The sequence below is a fragment of the Pezoporus wallicus genome, unplaced genomic scaffold, assembly GCF_028554395.1.
Source record: "Pezoporus wallicus isolate ANWC-B61680 ecotype Strahan unplaced genomic scaffold, APGP_CSIRO_Pwel_v1 contig_3952, whole genome shotgun sequence".
In the NCBI taxonomy this organism is placed as follows: Eukaryota; Metazoa; Chordata; class Aves; order Psittaciformes; family Psittacidae; genus Pezoporus; species Pezoporus wallicus.
Genome location: NW_026635034.1, coordinates 5,034,761 through 5,052,967, shown reverse-complemented (window position 1 = coordinate 5,052,967; position 18,207 = coordinate 5,034,761). Strand labels below are relative to the sequence as shown.

Here is an 18,207-nt window from a genome sequence, read left to right as displayed (position 1 = left end):
TTGAAACATGTACAACATGTACACTAAGGGAGGTGACATGTCTCATCCAAAGTCATGTGCTACAGCAACATTTAAGGCTACAGACAGAAACTGCTTATAAACCATTTTCTGCATCCTGAACAAATCCAACAGCTCCAAGAAAAACTCATTGCCTAACCAATTCCACAAGCAGAAATTAAAGGTGATTAGGTCCCTGGATGCTTCTAATGTTGTGCACTGTTACTGGCAATCAATGCACTCAAGTGAAGCTATTATCCCCTGGAAGACAGGGAGCAAAATGAAGCCCCCATAATCCAAGGGGAAACAGTCAGTGACTAGTTACACCACTTAGACACACACGAGTCCTTGAAGCTGGATGGGAACCACCCAGGTACAGAGGTGTGGGTACAGAGGGAGCTGGTGGACGTGCTCATCAGGCTAAGTAGCTTCTGCTCTGAATTCTTGCCTGGATTTGTACGTGCCCCTTTCTGATAACTCTGCAGACTGTGGGTAATATTGCTGGGCGCAAGGTCTTGATCCGAGAAAAGATTATCACAGCCTTAATACTAAAGGAAAACAGCTGTCCTCTTTCGCTTCATTCAGTGCACATGTAAGTGCAAGACTGAGACCTGCCACTGGGACTTATGTCAGCATAGCGACTGCCACTATTATGGACACTATTACAAACTAAATGCAATTACACACAGGACAGCTGTCTTAAATTATTATAGCCTGCCAAGGAACAGAAGTAGGGGAATCTATTTCTCTCCAACCATAAATGATAATGACAAAGTACATTAAATCATATTACAAGTGGGGTCTACTAGCTCTTTTGTAAAAAGCACAGAGATTGGAAATCTTTAATGACCATGAAAATAAAACACCTTTAATCAATACCTGTCCTGGAAATGGTGGGCGATTTCCTGTCCAGGCAACCTGACTCTGATTTAGCTGGCGAGATATCTGTGTCAGATTCTGGCCTGTTGAAGAAGAAGACTGGATGTCGTTCACACCAGGCACATGTACCACAGATGAACTAAAGGAACAGAAACAGTGCCTCATTTGTAAGTTATATTCCCAGTGCACGAGTAATATTCCACACATGGAAATTTTGATAATCACATTAAAACTAATTGTTCAATATGTCTTGATAAAAAAATGACTTAAAACCATCACAAAACTATGACCCACACTGGCATTCTAAAATGTCAGTCAAATAGACACAGAGGGCAAAATTATTTTGAATTAGACTTCAGCAATCTCTTTGAAAGGGCTTGCAAGAATAAAATCAGTCTGACACACGGTGCATAAAACTTAGCTCCATACTAGTTTAATACCTAATACATTAAAAAAAACCTGGTTGTAGAGAGTATTCAGTCAGGTACTGAATTTTAAATTAGTGCTTAAACTCAATTTAAGCATTTGCTTAAATGCTATACTAAATGAAGATGCACAAAAAGATGATACCTATAAGCACTTCTTTATCTGTTTTCTGCCTGGGAAATGAAGAAGCATGTGTTATATATTAAAAATCTGAGCTTTTAATTCCTTTTTTCACCAACTGATGCTAAAGAGCAGCATGCAGTTATATACCCAGGCAAAAGAATCATCAAGACAGAAACTTAAGGTATTGTAATAGCTCTGGAATTTAAAAAAAAAGGTATTTCCAAAGGAACTCATTTGTATGTTATCTGTTTCCTAATCAATGAATTTCACTACAGAGAAATTTCCCAGAAATTCTGAAGTAAGACAATTTTATGAAGGACTGCTCCACTTTAGTACTTATTCTCATGAAAATCTAGAACAACTGAATCTATGTAACCACACACTGTCAACACACTTTTCTATATTTCATATATTAAATTATACAGTCATTATTTTACATGTCATCTATAAATACATAAATTAATATAAATGAAGACACAACATATAAAAATGCTCTTGTGCATCAACTGAAACAGATCATTCTTTTCTCCAGTCCCTTCCCTATTGCCTATTTTCACAGTCTTACAGAGAAAGAAGAGAGCAGATTGAGAAAAGAAGTAAACAAGGCTGAGCAGAGAGGAAGCAGGAATCTGAATCCTCTGAGAAGGCTGACAAAAGCCCTCCCAGAGTGGTAAGCAAAACGTGGCAGGCATTTGAATATGGGACTTGCTATTCTCTCTTTCTTAAGCTGCTGAAAAGCAAAGTATGTGTTTAGAAATTCTTTGTAGAGTTTGTTTTCTGTTAGTTGGGATTTTTAAAAATTTTTTATTTTATTTTTCACTACTACAGAATCTCTGAAGAGGCAAACGTGGACCAGAAGGTCCATCTAAATCTGGCTGAACTGAGACACACACAACAGCTGCTGGGAAGGGCTGCCCCCACTGCCAGCACCTGCCCAGCTGGACTGGCAAGTCCCACCATTGCAGGGGCTTGGACTGTATTTGGCCCATGTACTTTGAAACCAGGAGCCTGTAAAATAGTGCCTAAAGGCTGTTAGAATGGACCAGGCTGGAGAGGATTCAAGGAGGACAGTTCACCAAGGGTGGAAATGCTGGCAGATGTGTCATTATTTGATGTAATAGAACAGCAGTGGGAAAAAAGCTAGTGTTAAAGATCAGGAATTAACAAAGGAAACGAAAAAAAACCACACAAAACCCCATGATGGCAAGCCAACCATCCAGCAATATACAATATCCAATTAAAAGACATTTTAATTTACTGTCATATTCCCCCCTAAGTCATTCTTCGTTTTACTCTGACAAAACACATGCATGGGGATTTTATTTCTCCCCACTGAGGTTATTAGCAACTTTAAGGACACATGGGTTTAAATAAAATTATCATTTGCAGATTTGTTCTAATTCCTGGAAATGACAGCCTCTAAATGGCTGTTCCTTCACCTTCACAACCTAAAACAGAAGGACGAAACTCCAGTGTGACAGTCCCAGAATGGTGATAGGAAAGGCACCAAGGTAAATATAATCACTCTCAAAAATTCACTGGAAATGAAGGCAAACTCTCAAACTTCAGATGAGGCAAATCTGTATTGGCAGCTGGTAGGCAACAACATGCACTCTGAGTAACTCAAAAATGCCTTGAAAAATGACAAACCACCACCTTATGTGCATCTGGAAGCTGCCTCAGAAAACTGCTCATGTCTCTGTTCTCTCACCAAGGACTATGGATGAAGCATCTTCTGTTCCCTTTAATGATGCTCTTCAAGTCAGCCTGCAGAAGTACTGACAGCTCTAAGTGCAAAACAAAACTTTGCACCAACCTAGCTTGGTTGAATGTTGCTCAGATCTGAGCCTGCCCCGTCACCTCTCACATTTATTTCCCTTTGTGATTTGTTGATGGTTCTTAGCTTTTTTCAATTACATCATCACAGCAACAAGTATTTTTAAGAGAGATATCAAGGCCATCTCAGCTTGTAAGCCTAGCCCAAGTGCTGAGGTACCACATAGGACAAAAGAGTACACAAACCAAACCTCATTCGTGTAAAGAAAGCCTCTGCATCTTAGGTTGCTTTTGTTTCCAGGAGATAAAAAGGCAACAGCTCCCAACTCTCAGACAGAAACTGGTATGTTTAGGATCTGGACTACAGTACCTGAAAGTCTTTCCTGAATGTCCTGGCTGAAATGGGCTTCCTTGTGAGTAAAGCTGCTGGTTTCCTGCTGTTGATGCTGAGGCCATCATTTTTTTATCTGCTACAGAAGAAAAACAAATCACAGAAAAAAAGTTCAGAGGATGAGAAAATGAAGGCAAAATTATATAATGAGAATTGCAATATGTGTATATATATATATATATATGCATCAGGAAGTTTTCTTTGCCACTTAAAGCTTAATGAAGAAGTCCTGTGGAACATATTAGGAGTGACAAAAAAGGGCTATATGACAATTAAGTAGGAAACAAGAGGCACAGCTGGTTTGTGTGTACTTCATACCCTCTTCTCAGGATGTACCTCATTAATACCATTGTTTGCAAAGAACATACCACTGGTATGTGCCCTCTGGTCACACAGCACAGACTTTCTCTGTGCCTGCTGGAAACTGCTCCTGACGATGTATGCAGGAGGGGTAATGTGAGACAGAGTGGCTCTGGCTGAGGTAGGGAGTGATGGGGGCATGGGTCCAGCTACAGGATGAAAAGCGGAACAAAGGTTTTCTGGAAGAAAGATGGGATGTCTGCCCAGGGGAAATGCCACATGAAACAAGCCTGGTATGAAGAAGATCTGATGCACATGTGCCTCTGTGTCTACCTGGGGATGGCCTCAGGTGAGGGTATGTTTCTGGCACCACAAGAAGCCCTCCACTGTTACCGGGTCTGAGTGTCTCCAAAACCTGCCCACTTGAGCTGTGGCAATGCAAAACACTGGTCTCTTATGGATTATGATGTCCTCTATGTGGCTCGAGGGAGCCATGAAACAGGATGCAAGCATCTCAGGGGGGTGCAAGACAGACTAGCGTAGTGAATAACACACACATGGAGATGCCATTAACTTTTATAGTCCACTCTTAATGTGGCAACTGGAGATCAGTCTCTAATTGAAAGAAATGATATTGGGTGAACAGTGCCATTTGGTCCCTTAATTTAACCGGCACTGGATTATCCCAAAGGCCAGGGAAACCTCACTACTACTACTTCTCTGAAAATCATTTGAAGGTCTGCCTCAGCAGCCTTTATTCAACTTCCCCATCTTACCTTATTACTTCCAAGTGCATTTGTTGCTACACACCTCTGATAGGCCTAGAAATCAAGTCTGCCTCCTCATTTTTCCCTTTGCTCTTTCCAGCTTCCCACCTTCCCACTCATTTGACAAGATGCTCTCCTGGACAAAAGGCCCATTCAACTCACAAGTAATAAGAGTATATTTTAGTTTTCCCTAGCTTTTAGAGACCTTGTTAGCATGGCTCACCAAAGGCCTCCCAACACACAACAGCTCTTCACTGTGCCTAAGTTCTTCTTATGTTATGTTCCTAACAAGAATCTAAGCTCATCTTCTGAAAGAAAGAAGTTACCTCAAATTACCTCCCAGGAGCCTTGGAGGAGTGTGTAGGCCACTAAAGCAAGCTGTCACTGCTTTTCCTCTCATAGGGAAATCTGTAGAAATTCCTCACTATCTACACACTGCCCAGCACAGACACAGTCTGGGCTGCAGACCTATGCTCTCATATGAGAAAACAAAGGAGAAATGGGGACAAGGTCCAGAGAAGGTTGTGTAGGTAATAGGAATAATTGAGAATGGAAGATGTGCCACTTTCTAAGGCCAACCTTCTTTACAGGGATACCAAACTCTCAGGGTTGGAAGAGACTGAGCCAAAATCCTGCGGGTACTGCAGATATTTGAGAACAACTCACCAGCAAAATTGAGAATGCACTAAATGAACTGGAATTCCTCAAGTGGAGCAGAGTTGTCATGGCAGCTTCCAGGGTCTGTGCTGCAGGATGAGGCCAGGACAAAGGGAACAGCTAAACTAATCGTGAGCAGCTAAATTGGCTTTGAAATCTCTCTCCTGAGTTACCCTGAATGCTCTTTAGCCTCTGAATCTGGCCCACACCTCTCCCAGCTGTATTCCCAAGCAGGCCTTTACACACTAATTCTCTGCTCTCACCCTTGGTACAACATTGAAAATCTATTTTGTTTTGGTGCTTTACCTGCATTCTTAGACCTGTTTCTCTCTAAACCCCATCACTGTACTGGTTAATGATATGCCCTTCTCCCAGCAGGACCAGTGTATCTGCCTTTAGAAAGTAGATCTCTGTAAGAACCACATCATCCTGTGCTTCTAGGCACTTGCATCAATTGGTGAAGCCAGGCTTCCTCTCCCCACTTTTGTTTTTCAATTATGTGTGGCCACATAACTAAAAACATGGCAACAATCTCCCCATGGCAAACCTGTATTTTTACAGAATGTAGCAGAGAATGAGATCAGGTATCAACATAATGCAAATGTCTTGCAGGCAGCATGCAGGTTTGTCAATATTGGTTTTGGCCAATGTATCTCATCTCTAACTGTGAACCATCCGTTTTTATCATTCAGAGAAGACCTTGATCACAGGTCCCATGAGAAATTCAGACAGGCTGAATGTCCCAAAGAAAGCATATCCTGTAAATTGATAAGAGTGAAAAGAGAAATGGCATTTTCAAGTATATAACCTCCCAGCTACCTCACAGCTTGACAGACCCTTAACCCTAACCCCTACCCACAAACAGTTGAGAGGTGGCTGAAAAAGAGCCAATAAGGCAGCCAAAAAGCAAGATGTTCTTGCTTGGAAAAACATGTTCTGGTGTTTAGGGCTGGACTCTTGCTACCTTCTAATGGACCCCTTTTATGGCCTCAGTTGTTGACTTCACTGTTAGAGTAGACAGACAAGGATGAACAAAAATAACAGAGAAGTCCTAGCAACAGGAGGACAGAATATCAAGTTTGTTCTGCAGTTACATTGCCCTCTCCATTTGGAAAGGCGAATCCAGATATAAAAAACCAATGCAGTGAGGTCATCTTCCAACACCCCTGGAGTCAAACCCTGTGGGTCACTTCCTTCATGCACTGCGTGACACTTGCACGTTGATTTATTTAAAACAAATGTAAAAACTTCTCTTTTTCAGTGAGGACAGTTAAGAACAATAAACAATTTATGAGTTCTTCCACGAGCAGTGGAATTAACAAGCCTGGTTTCCTACAGATACATCTCAGATGACCCCTTCAGCTGCCAGTCTTCTCAATGACTTCCGTCTGTCAGGACAACAGCAGCATAGGCTGGGGCTACTTTGAGTCAGCTATGTCTGTCCCACTGACAAGTTGGCTGCTATCTCTTAGAACAGGGCTAGGAAACACATTGGTTGGGACACTCAGTAAGGACTTCTATATTTTCACAAACCATAGAAGAACATACTATTTCTGAGACTCTTTATCACTCTTACAAGAACTTGGCAACAAGTTTAGAAGTTGTAGGAAAAAAAGCAAGGCCTTACTCACAGGTAATGTGACTGGAGGTGTCCAATCTGACCAGAAATCAGGTATATTATTACGCTTTAAGCAGCATGTGTCTCTGAACACATCAATGTAAAAGCTGATGGTATGATAAAAAAAACTATCTTAAAACTACATGGTAACTTTCTTAATCCATGCCTATTTTAGAGATGAACTCACATCTGCTGTCCAAGAAAATACGTACTTAGAAATGGCAAGTTCTGCTCAGAATGTTTAGTATCTACAAACACTGCTAAAGGTGTCCCTGTGAAAAAGAGAATCGAAAATAGGTAGCTCTGATGACAGCAAAGCTGTCTTCCCCTCATTGAATTTACCCCTCACCATCTTTAGGGGAAATATCAACTAAAGGTAAATTCTAGAAAATGTCCTGAAGGCTGATGTTGCTGGAAATTTCTCTGCCATGTTGGAGGCTCTCTTCAATCCCCGGAAACTCTGTGAAGCTGTGTTCCACATCATGTAACAGGTTTAGCAGTGTTAAAGACTAAACATCAGACACATTTACTTACAAGCAGTTATTCCAGCAAACATCTCAGCAAATCTAGGATCTCTCTCTTGGGAGAAGATAGCATCAGGCTTTTCCACAGACTTTCCACCCTCGTGAACATTAGCTGGTATACTTGGAACAGGCACCTGTTGAGATACACAGAGGAAGGTAATTCCCTCCATCATATTTGATGAGAAGGAATTCAAGGATAGTCACAAAGTATTTTCAGTTTTTCTGAAAACTAAGACTGCTTTGTTTTAAAAGATCAGAGGCACAAAAATAAAAACTTGAGAGATTTCACCTGAGATAAGTCATAGGATGACAGCCCATCTCTTTGATGTACTTCAAGCTCTGCTTGCTGTTGCTGCAGTTGCCTGCAAAGGAGACAAAATTACTTTGTTACAAAAACCAATTAAGATACAAAAAGGAGCAGCCACGTCTCTTACTGTATACTCCAAGTGAAACGTCTCTCAGGTGATACAGTAAATCCTTTCCTGTGAAATTAATAGGTTTTTAAAGCTTCCTCATTGAGAAAGGCTGCAGCACAGGAATGCCCCAGGGCACATGAAGACTTCTGCTGTAATATCACAGAAATGTAGGGGGCAAATAATGTAGGATGGAATCTGACCTCCCTATAAAGGATTAAGAATTCACTATTAAAACACCAAGAATATCTTCTGAATGTTAACGATGAATATACCAGACCTCTTCACTGATCATACTGAACAAGAAACCTCCAGTAACACTAACACATTTATGTTATGCCAGGCAATAAGAAGAGGTGATCAAAGCTCTGTCCGAAGCATGTCAGACATGAATATGGAATAACCTGTTGAGCTAGAAAGAACTGCATATAAATCCCTTTGCAATACAAACTATTTAACATGCTTTGATTCTAGTCTCATCAGGATCCAAGTGCAGAGTCTATTACATTTCTGAAAGCTTTTAAGGCATTGACTATCCAGAAATAAATTCTGTGTGCTACTATATAAAATCAAGACATTACATAAAATCAATTTGTGTTGACTGCTGCTACAGAAAACACAAGACTCCTTTCCATGCTAATCAGAACTGAACAAAAAAATATCCACTGTTTAAATGAGATAAAAATCACTGGAAGTAATAGCCTTAATCCAATCATACGAACTTAGGAAAAATGAAATGTGCAGCAGTGTCGTGGTTTAAGCCCAATAGAAAAATACTCAAAAGCAGCTGCCAGAGGCAATAAATGTTTGGGGCCATCTGGCAGAATGAAGAACTTCAGTGCTGAAAACTCCTCACATCTTTGAAATGCACTTAATTTGTGCTTAGTGTCAGATGCTGCTACTTAACTAAGACAATTAGCCAATATCATTGGAAGTCATGAGAATTAACTGATAGGTGACTTGTAGGGACAACACGCAAGTGGCAGTAAGTCAGTATATTCACATTTTATATGTGCAAATGCTGCCTTTATATATTGCATTTATACAAACACACAGATCTTTTATATACTTGTAATATATCCAGCACAGTGATGTTCTGAATCAAATTCTTCACTCGCTTTTTAAAATTCTGAAAGGAGGCAAATTCAAAGCTCCTAATTTATAGAATCAGAGACAGTTATATTAATTGTTGCTACAGGACACTTTAAAATTACTGTAACAAAAAAGCTTCTACACAAATAAACAGTGTGCAGTACAGCTTACCAGAAATAAAACCTAATCCTCTTGAAAGGATTGCATTAAGAACAGCGTTTTACTATTAAAATGCAAATTTATGCTTTCTTGTTCGGACTTACATGATCCCCATGCTGGTCATTAGGAACCTCACTTGCCTAAGCACAGGTTTCTGTGTCTGTTTACAGACAGATAAACCCCGCTTTGTCCCATTTTAAGCTGGGATGGCAGAACATGAGAGCCACAGGGTCTTGCCAGCACACCGCTGGCTTTGAGCTGTGCCCAGGCTGCAGCCTAGGCATGCAATACCTCTGAGCTCAGCACCACCTTCACTTCACAACTTCCCATTGAAAGCAGCGTGCAGCCAACAGTCCAGCTGATAAACAGGCACAACAGCTTGAGATTTCCCTGTAAAAAGCAAAGGATTCACTGCATCCCTTGTCTGAAGAAGCAGCATTGCGATGGAGAAGGTAGAGTTCCTTGCTCTGGCACTGTCTAGTTCCACAGGAGGCTCTGACCCAGTCTCTAGAGGCCAAGCTGGGAGCTTGCTGGCATTGCAGCACCTCAAGGAAGACTGCCTGTGTAATGACAAAAACCTCAGCAGCTGCAAAATCATCTAAATGTTTTCCACCTTCCATCAACAGTTGCTTTCTGCCACTTGGTCACAATTAGCAAGATTACTTCTGGCCTGAGGATCTGCAGAAGCATACGATCTCTGTGAGGCTCTTTGATCACTTAGCAAAGGGGAAATAAGCCACTCACACCCAAATTTTGCAAGATCAAAATTAGGATCTTTTGGAGATAAAAGATAAAATTGGAGTTGGACTGACAAGAAAGCTTGATACTTGCAAATGATACTTGACAGTGGTCACAGTTTCTGGCCTCTCTCTGAGGGAAAAATCACCCAGCTGAGAGGAATTACACACCATGTGGGTGTTCTCCCAGAGAGACACTATAATGTGACAAGTGGTAATAGATGGGATTTTGCAAAATAGCACGATCATGGATTTAAAACTCTGGAAAATTAGGACACATTTTTGGCCACAGGCTTCTATTTTAGATTTTTATCCAAATGTTCTTCTAAGTTTTAAACTATATAGATTCAAACATCAAGGCACTGAGAGACAAACATGCAGACAAAGTCAAATGACAGTTTAGGCACAAACAGATGGGAACGTGAGGAACTCTCAAACAAGGTACTGAAGTAAATAACAGATTTTTCCATCCCTTGATATTTTCCAAAGGATGCTTTGCTCAGACACCAGTTACTAGCTTTAATGGCAAAATGGACAAAACCCCGTAACCTGCAACTAACAGCAGATTGGAGTAGATGGGCAAAAGCCTTCTGCTAGCCTTACAGTGTAAGAACACGTAAGATACAGAATAACTTTCGCCCTGTGAGTAACATGCAAAAAAAAAGGCAGTACTCTCCAGGTCATGAGAGAGCCATGGATTTTCCATGATTTTAGCCAACAGAGAATTCCTAAAAATTACCTCTGGAATGCAAAGAAATTCTCTGTTCACAAGCATAACATGCATACTATTCCACAGAGCTATGGGAGGCAATTTAATCATAGCAAATCTATGGGGAAGTTTTTCTAAATACCACTCTGTGGACAATAAACACCCATTAAATCCTGTTGTTAACGTGAAAGCTAATTACACTGTTTCATTTGTTTTTACTACCACCGACCTGGTGCGTGTGTCAATAAACAGCACATTAGGTCTCTTCTGTTCCGTATAAAGTATGTTTTCTTGATTCAGCCATATACATACAAATGAGCCAAACAAAACAGCATACTTACTGGTTATTTGTTTTGTAGGCACTGCTCTAACTTAGTGCTCCTTTGCCCTTCTCTATCTTTCATCTCTAATACTCGTTAAGCTGCAGTACAATATAAATACCACATTGTGCTAACAGCACTGAACTTTAGGAACAACCTCCCAAAACCATTTCCTATAAAAACCAAAGACTTAAAAGAGTATCTTCCTTGAAGTCTGTACAAGCTATGCTACAATTTGTAAGCCTCAAATACAAAACCAGGTTAGTATCTTCTGCTGTTGTTTGCTGCTACTGTAGAAATAGTACAAATGATGCTTGAAACCTGAAAGAAGCTGTGCAGCAACTGATGGACCAGCCAACCAGAGAGAGCTGATGCTTCACACCCTGCCATCTAACCAGCCCTTTGGACTGAACAGTCATCACATGCAGGTCCCTTCAATGACCCAATCGCTAGATGGTTTCTGTAAAGATGATACAGAACAAGGGATTATTACTGGTTTGGGCAAAACCCAAACTCAAACCATCCTTGGTTTCAATTTCAGTTTCACAGCTTCAAGAAGTAAATGAACGCCAAAGTTCCTGGCACTACAGGATATTCAACACAGCAAGTAAGGTATTGTCTGGGTCAACAGAGGACTGCTGCTTTACTGCAGGAACTCCTGGCTCACCCACAGGTTTGATATGAGACTGGGAAAGCCCCTCGCTTGAACAAGGAACAGTTCAGCAAATCTGAAGGATCTGGTAGTTACTTCAAATTTACTTAAGTAAATGTATTTAGAGGAAAAGGGAAGATTGGGTGAAAGCTCCTCTGACATTGGAAAGGATTTAAGCCAAATTACTCTTTCTCTCTATGAATACTGAAGTCACCTGTCCCTTTTCTAAGCATCAGAGTAACCAAAATAGGATTTGAACTTTAAAATTAACAGTCTCTGTGGTGAGAGAGAAACACTACTACTGTATCTCTACCAAGCTGTGTTTATGTAATGCAGGCACACGTGCTTCCTGCATCTGGTTTGGACAAAATGGGAGCAATACAAGTCTTGGGGCTGCAACTGTAAAATCCTCTTTCAGACCTTCTTTTAACCTCCAACTCCAATTCACCTCTATGAAAAGGTCTGTCCAACACCAGCCTTGAAGGATCAGACAGACCACAGATACCCCAGATAGCATGGAGATCATGAGAAAGTAAGTCTTCAGCACCACTATCATAGACTGGAATTTTATCAGAATAGTTCATCTCTTTAGTACTTTGGCCCAGGAGAATGTGAAACAGAAAGCATCTCTCCCACAAGCAGGACTGATTCATTGGGCAGGCTGCCTCCCACAGTGACCTGTGCCAGCGCATTCTGAGACAAGACTTGAGACTCAGGACAACCGCTGGATTCATAAATGCACAAATATAGGACTCGGGGCTTAGAAAATGGAACATCAGAATTTCCATAAAGGTCAGAAAAACATCTTTCTCATATATATATAATTATAAACATATTTATATACATAAAAAAGACTTTCATGTAGTCTTTATCTGTCACCATGACAGATTATTTTATTCAAACACTGCTCCATCTGTATATTAAATAAACAATGATCACAATTATTCTTTCTTTTTGGAAATCAAAGAGTCCCAACTACACAGGAAGATGTGGTCAAACAGGGGACTCTTCTTTTCAGCCGAACACAGCACAAATGCTAAACGTTAAATGCTTCATTTCTCCAGGAAGTTTCTCTTGGATGACTACACCCAAGTGAAACTGAGAGAAGTTTTCTTTTCTTTTTTTTTGCAAGGAACTAAGTGAACATTTGAACCTAATGTTTCGTTATCCTTCCACACCAAAAGCAAGTTTGGAAAGTTGACTGTTTGAAGCTCCAAAGGAGTATCTTTATAAAAAATAAAAGAGAAAAAAAGAAACAAAACAAACCACCACCACCAAAATATAATCAATCCCTCCATAACTGGAACCACCACTGCCCTCTACAGTCTTTTGGGAAAATTCTGTTTACTGAGCAACTCCGTTCCTTTAATAGACACACACAGATGTACATATGTACTGTGACATTAAACCATCTTGAGTTAAAACCTGATTTAAAACTAGATATTTTAGCAACATTGTCTTTACAACGTCACACTGAATTTTGAACTGCCTCAAACATGTATGTTATGGAGCTGGCTACGTTAGCACAACGACAGACACATCAGCATGTGTCTTGGGCAGAACGGCCTACAGCTGCAGTGGAAGGCACCCCTGTTTGGTCTCCATGTGAAGCATGTTGCTGGACCCAGAGCATTTGATACTTTCACCAACATGTGAAGACAGCCATGCACATTGGGGTCAGTGCTGAACAACCAGTCCCAGCAGGAGCTTCACAAGGAAGTGGAAATCAACAGTTATCATGATGTATAATTCACGAGGCATCTAGGAAATCAGAAATCAAAACATGGCCTCAAACATGCAAAAAAAACCCCAACAAAATTAAAGATCCAGAAATGGGCAGAAACAGCAGTGCATTACAGTAAATCCTCTCTGGAAATCTGTCTTTGAAGTGGGAGAGAACAGGGGGAAACAGAAAACAGTTTGAATAATGCATTCTTTCTACTATTCAAAAGCAGATGCATATGGGTTGTATCTTGCCATCAGACTAGAACATTTTCGCCATGACAGGAAAGAGGGAACATCCTCTGTCACAGAAGCAGCAGGCAACTTCCATATTAGGTCAGTATTTCTGGGTTGTTATTCAGAGCCAGAAGCTGCCATAGCCCTGTTCACCACAGTAAGGGCTGCGATGCCAAGCTGAACAGTATAGTGGAACCTCAGCAAAAAAAAACATTCCCAAGAGTCAACACGACGTAAGTCTACAGCCCTGCTTTTTGATCTGTGGACTCCTGGGAACAAAACACAATTAAACCAGCCTTGGGCAAATTTCAGAAGTTGCTTTTAATTTTGCAGGCCTGTTTTTGCATATACAAATTATTTGGAAAAGAAATATGGGACAGCAGAAATGTGGAAATATCTATTTTGATGCACAGTGCAAGACAGAGAGATATTTAGCTGTCTGATTTCAAGACACATTTGCTTGTCTTCAATGAGCTTAACTGTTCAGCTGTTTAAGCCTGACTTTTTTGAGTATGCAAAAGAAACTGAGCAAGCCAATTGCGATACTAGGTTGCAACTGAGCGAATGTACAGCCCTTCTAGTTGTGTCCAAAGGAACAAGTCAAGGAACACCGTGAGACACTTATTAGCTTCCTAAGCTCAAATGCCAAAGCCCCAGGGGTTTGGTTTTGCAAGTGGAGCTCTCAGCATGCATCTCCACTAGCAGACTGCTCGTTCAGCATTTCCATTATGTAGTCAAACAGGTTGAGATCTGAAAACCAGTAATTTCTTCTGAAGTAAAACCTTGGCAAAACATCTTTGGTCAGACCAGAAGCAGATTTTGTTTTAGAAAGAGATTAAGTTTATATTAGAAAGAAGAAATATTTATAAAAACCCCCACATTATAAAGCAATAGTTTTATCAAGGCCAGATTAGCTTCTGCAGTAACTGGCTCAGAACTCAGGAGGCTCCAAAAGCTTCTCTGCTCAGTTACAGGGTGATGAACCTCCACTACAGTCCTGGAGTTACTTCCTCCTAAGAGGTCCAGTAACAGATTTCTGAAAACATTAATTCAAAGACAGGATGTTGTAATTTCCCTCTTAAGATAAGGGTTGGATTTGCCCCCATACTTGGGGATATTCCACTAGATCTTAACTGAGTATTGGGAACCCTTCCCAGTCAAGCCTACTAAGGAAATGATTGTGCCAGTTTTCTGTGCCATTAAGAGTAGATAACTCAAAAAGAAGATGTCCAGGACTAAGGAATGGTATGATCACAATGAGCATGGACACGCAACCCTCTCTTTGGCTTAGGGATCAGGCTAACCTTCCTCCAGTATCAGGACAGCTGGTCTGCTGCTGGAAACCCTGTGTTAGTTTCAGGCAGCCTGGACTGAGATCAATGGGCTTGTCTAATGACATAACAGATAAGTGACGTTTCTCCTCCAGTGCAGCCAGGCCCTGGAAGCACTGCAGGATCATGACACAGAGAAACAGCTATGCTGTGAGATCTTATGTTGCAGAAAAACCCTGTTATAGACTGCACTGTTACAGAAAAATAAAAGTAGTTAGAAACAGGCTATAAAAAAAAAAAAAAATCAGAATGCTGCTTTACAGCAATGCTTAAATTCTTTCAAAACCCCATACACGAGCATCTGGAAAGGCACATACTTTACATTAGTGTTGGTGCAGATGATGTATTCAATCTCATCAGAGTAAGGATTCTGAAATGTGAAGCTGCTGGTTCTGATAAGCATCCATTCCCGGTTTTTGGTGCGAAAACGATACATCACAGACAGGACTTGACCTTTCAGTTTCACAACCTGCAATACCATTCAGAAAGGTTAATATAAGGAGACTGCAACCTCCTGTGCAAATGAATAGAACCCAGCAATAACTGGTATGTTTTAAACCTGAATTACAGAAAGCTATGGACACATTCTGACTTTCAAAAGAGGAAAGAGTGAGCCACTATTTGAATGGAGAGAACACTGATAAGCCACTGTCCACAGACATCTGGCAACACTCAGTTCAAATTCTGGTTTTGATAGATGAGGTTTTGTTGAAGTCAATAGTTGGGCATCAAGTGAGAATTAAGAAGCAGCCAAGTAAAGTACACTCAATATTTGCACAGTGGCACTGTAGTTGCCTTTCATGCGGCATCTAAAAACCTTGGTTTAAGTCAGAAGAAAATTTATATTGTTCCAAGTCATTCAGCTGGCACTTACCTGGGCTATCTATTTTTTACTGCTTTTCCACCAAGCTATCTCAGGGGTGCCTCAGGGAAGGAAAGGGAAAGTCTGCTGCAAGGAAATGCCACATCTCATTGTGGATTGTTAATCCTTATCCACTGGAATTTATTTTCTATTAGCTATCTGCAGCCTGTATTCTCTAAAAGGAGAAAACCCCCAGTATTTACCCTCTGTCTTTATCGACAAGTAACTGGATTAATAAGAAATGCTTCAATCCTGTTTTTTCCTGCATTTCAATCTGATCAACTGGATATGGAATTAAATTGAAAGAATGCAAATAGAAGATAAAAAGCCCTTTAGTGATGCCCAAGAAAGCTCAAAGTAATACTGAGGCAAATGCCTATTTTTTTACTACTTTTGTAGTTCAGTTCAGTGAGTGACATTCTTTTATCAGCAATTTTCTACTACCACACCCAGGGTAGAAACCACAGAGCTTGTGTAAAAGCGTTCAATCTGAACAGCATCCTACTGGACATCCAATGGCTGTATTCTGGATTCTTTGATACCAAGCTCTATTTGTTGATTTTGGCCTTGAGACTATCTTATTCCAGCCTGATTTTCCCACCCTGATGAATGAATTTATCTTCCCAAGGAAGTAAAAGCTTTGAGATGGATTCTGGCAATTGACCAAGACCTGTAAAACCCTCCTCCCTCCTCTGTTATGCCCCAACCTGGTTCTGATACTGTCAGCAAATTAAAAATGTCAGGTTTTGAGAGGGTTTTTAAAAAAATAAGTGTTATTGGAAATCACAGTTGTGTTTTAACAAAGAGACTTCCATGGCCAAACTAACAATAATAAAACAAACTGCAGTGATCTATTGTCTTGAAGTCTGAATTAAGCAAACATTAATTCTGTAATAATATATAAAGAATAGGGATCACTAGTGGGAAAATCCTGAACTGTCTTAAACCAGTGCACACAAACAAAACAGCACAAAAAAAAAAATCAAAGCTAATATTTAATCTTTGCTTTCTTACATTCTTTGGAAATAAAAACCACCTGGTGCATAGCTTAACTGTTTACTTCAGTCTTTTATTGCATGACTGAAGGAACAGGCCAAATCATACTGCTGCTCTAGTGAACAAAAATATACTTAAAAAGGAATTGCCTACCAAAGGAACAGCACAGTATTTTCATAGATTGGACACAGGTTGAATGAACAGAAACTTTCACTTAATCTGCATTTTTTTCTGCTCTTTTGTATGACCTTAAGCAAATCATGTAGGTCTGATCTAGCAAATCATTTGTGCACATGCCTAATAGTGAGTAGTGACAGTGAAGTCCCCAGCAACCCAGTTCTGAGATACTCTGGCAGCTTCCCACTGCCTGATCTCACTCTCGGTGAACAGTGTGGAACAGGTCACTAACTTGAATGTTAGTTAGTCAGCCCTTCTGAGCCCCAGGCAATCACTTCAGAGACGGATGTTTGACATGTTATTATCCAGCAGCTCTCTGTCATTGTCTCTTGGATAAATTAATGGAATCAATCATTTGGGCACTAGTGAAAAACAGCATATGTGTTCTTGCTGTTCTTGCGCCACTGGTGCGATCAGGCACAAATTCAGGGAGCTGAAGCAGCTGAAAGCCAGTCTCATGCAAAAGCAATTAGTACCCTAACTAGCCCACCCAGCAAGTCCATCTGTGCTAGCATCACCACAGTAGAAAGGGTGGGAAGGTCAGGGAGGAGAGAAGTTGGGGAGTAGTACCTGACTCCTGGTGACAGCTACCCATCAGGTAGGTTCAGCCGCAACATCACACCCCCACCCAAGGTGAGGCAGAGAAGATAACTGGGTGTGGTGAACCTATGTAAAGCATCTGATTTTCACAGGCTCCTCCCTGCGAACCAGCATCCTGAAAAGTCTTTGGTTGCTCTTTGAACTCAGCCTGCTCAAGGGACACCGAAGTGGATGCAGAGTGTTCACAGCCTTTTCTGCTAGCTCAGCAGTGGGGCTGGTAGCCTATGCCTAAAGGAGGGGATGGTGAGAAATAGCTCAGGAGTACCAGTATCCTACACTATCTCCAATGCTTCTGTAGAGACCATAACCTCAGTTTCACAATCTATTCTATCAACACAGAACAGCATCTAGTTGTTTTCCCCAGAGAGGCTTTCCAGGCTCACTTTTTGCATAACATGCCTGAATAAATACAAATTGTTTTAGAAGTCACTTCATATCCACACTTCACAGCCAAAAATACATCTCAGTATCCAACACAAGATGGATCATCAAATCTTGCTTGAGCTATAGGCTGTTGGCAAGAAAATCTGGAACCACTTATATCAAGTGAACCTCAGTAATCAGTCAAACATAATATGCCACGCTCTCTAGTGCAGCAGGGAAGGTGTTGAAAAGATCAGCAACAGGCAGAGGGCTTGGGGAAAGCACTCCTACTGTATGTCCCAGACCAATTTGTAACACTAAGCTCTACAACGGAATAAATGGCTTTGATATAGCTGATGTAAAAACATGGCCCACTGTA

At 40.8% G+C, this 18,207-nt stretch overlaps 1 protein-coding gene across 5 annotated transcripts in view; it reads right to left on the bottom strand.

Moving 5' to 3' along the window:
* ARNT2 (aryl hydrocarbon receptor nuclear translocator 2) overlaps window positions 1-18,207 on the bottom strand; it is a 104,648-nt gene that overhangs the window by 10,534 nt on the left and 75,907 nt on the right. For 4 of the 5 annotated variants that reach the window (XM_057427289.1, XM_057427621.1, XM_057427540.1 and 1 more), the window contains 5 exons: window positions 15,148-15,299; window positions 7,748-7,820; window positions 7,469-7,592; window positions 3,572-3,671; window positions 877-1,015 (listed from right to left, as the gene is read on the bottom strand). In XM_057427289.1, coding sequence (XP_057283272.1) covers window positions 877-1,015; window positions 3,572-3,671; window positions 7,469-7,592; window positions 7,748-7,820; window positions 15,148-15,299 — 588 coding nt within the window. The remainder of the gene's footprint in view (window positions 1-876; window positions 1,016-3,571; window positions 3,672-7,468; window positions 7,593-7,747; window positions 7,821-15,147; window positions 15,300-18,207) is intronic. The other variant, XM_057427374.1, reaches the window with a different exon arrangement.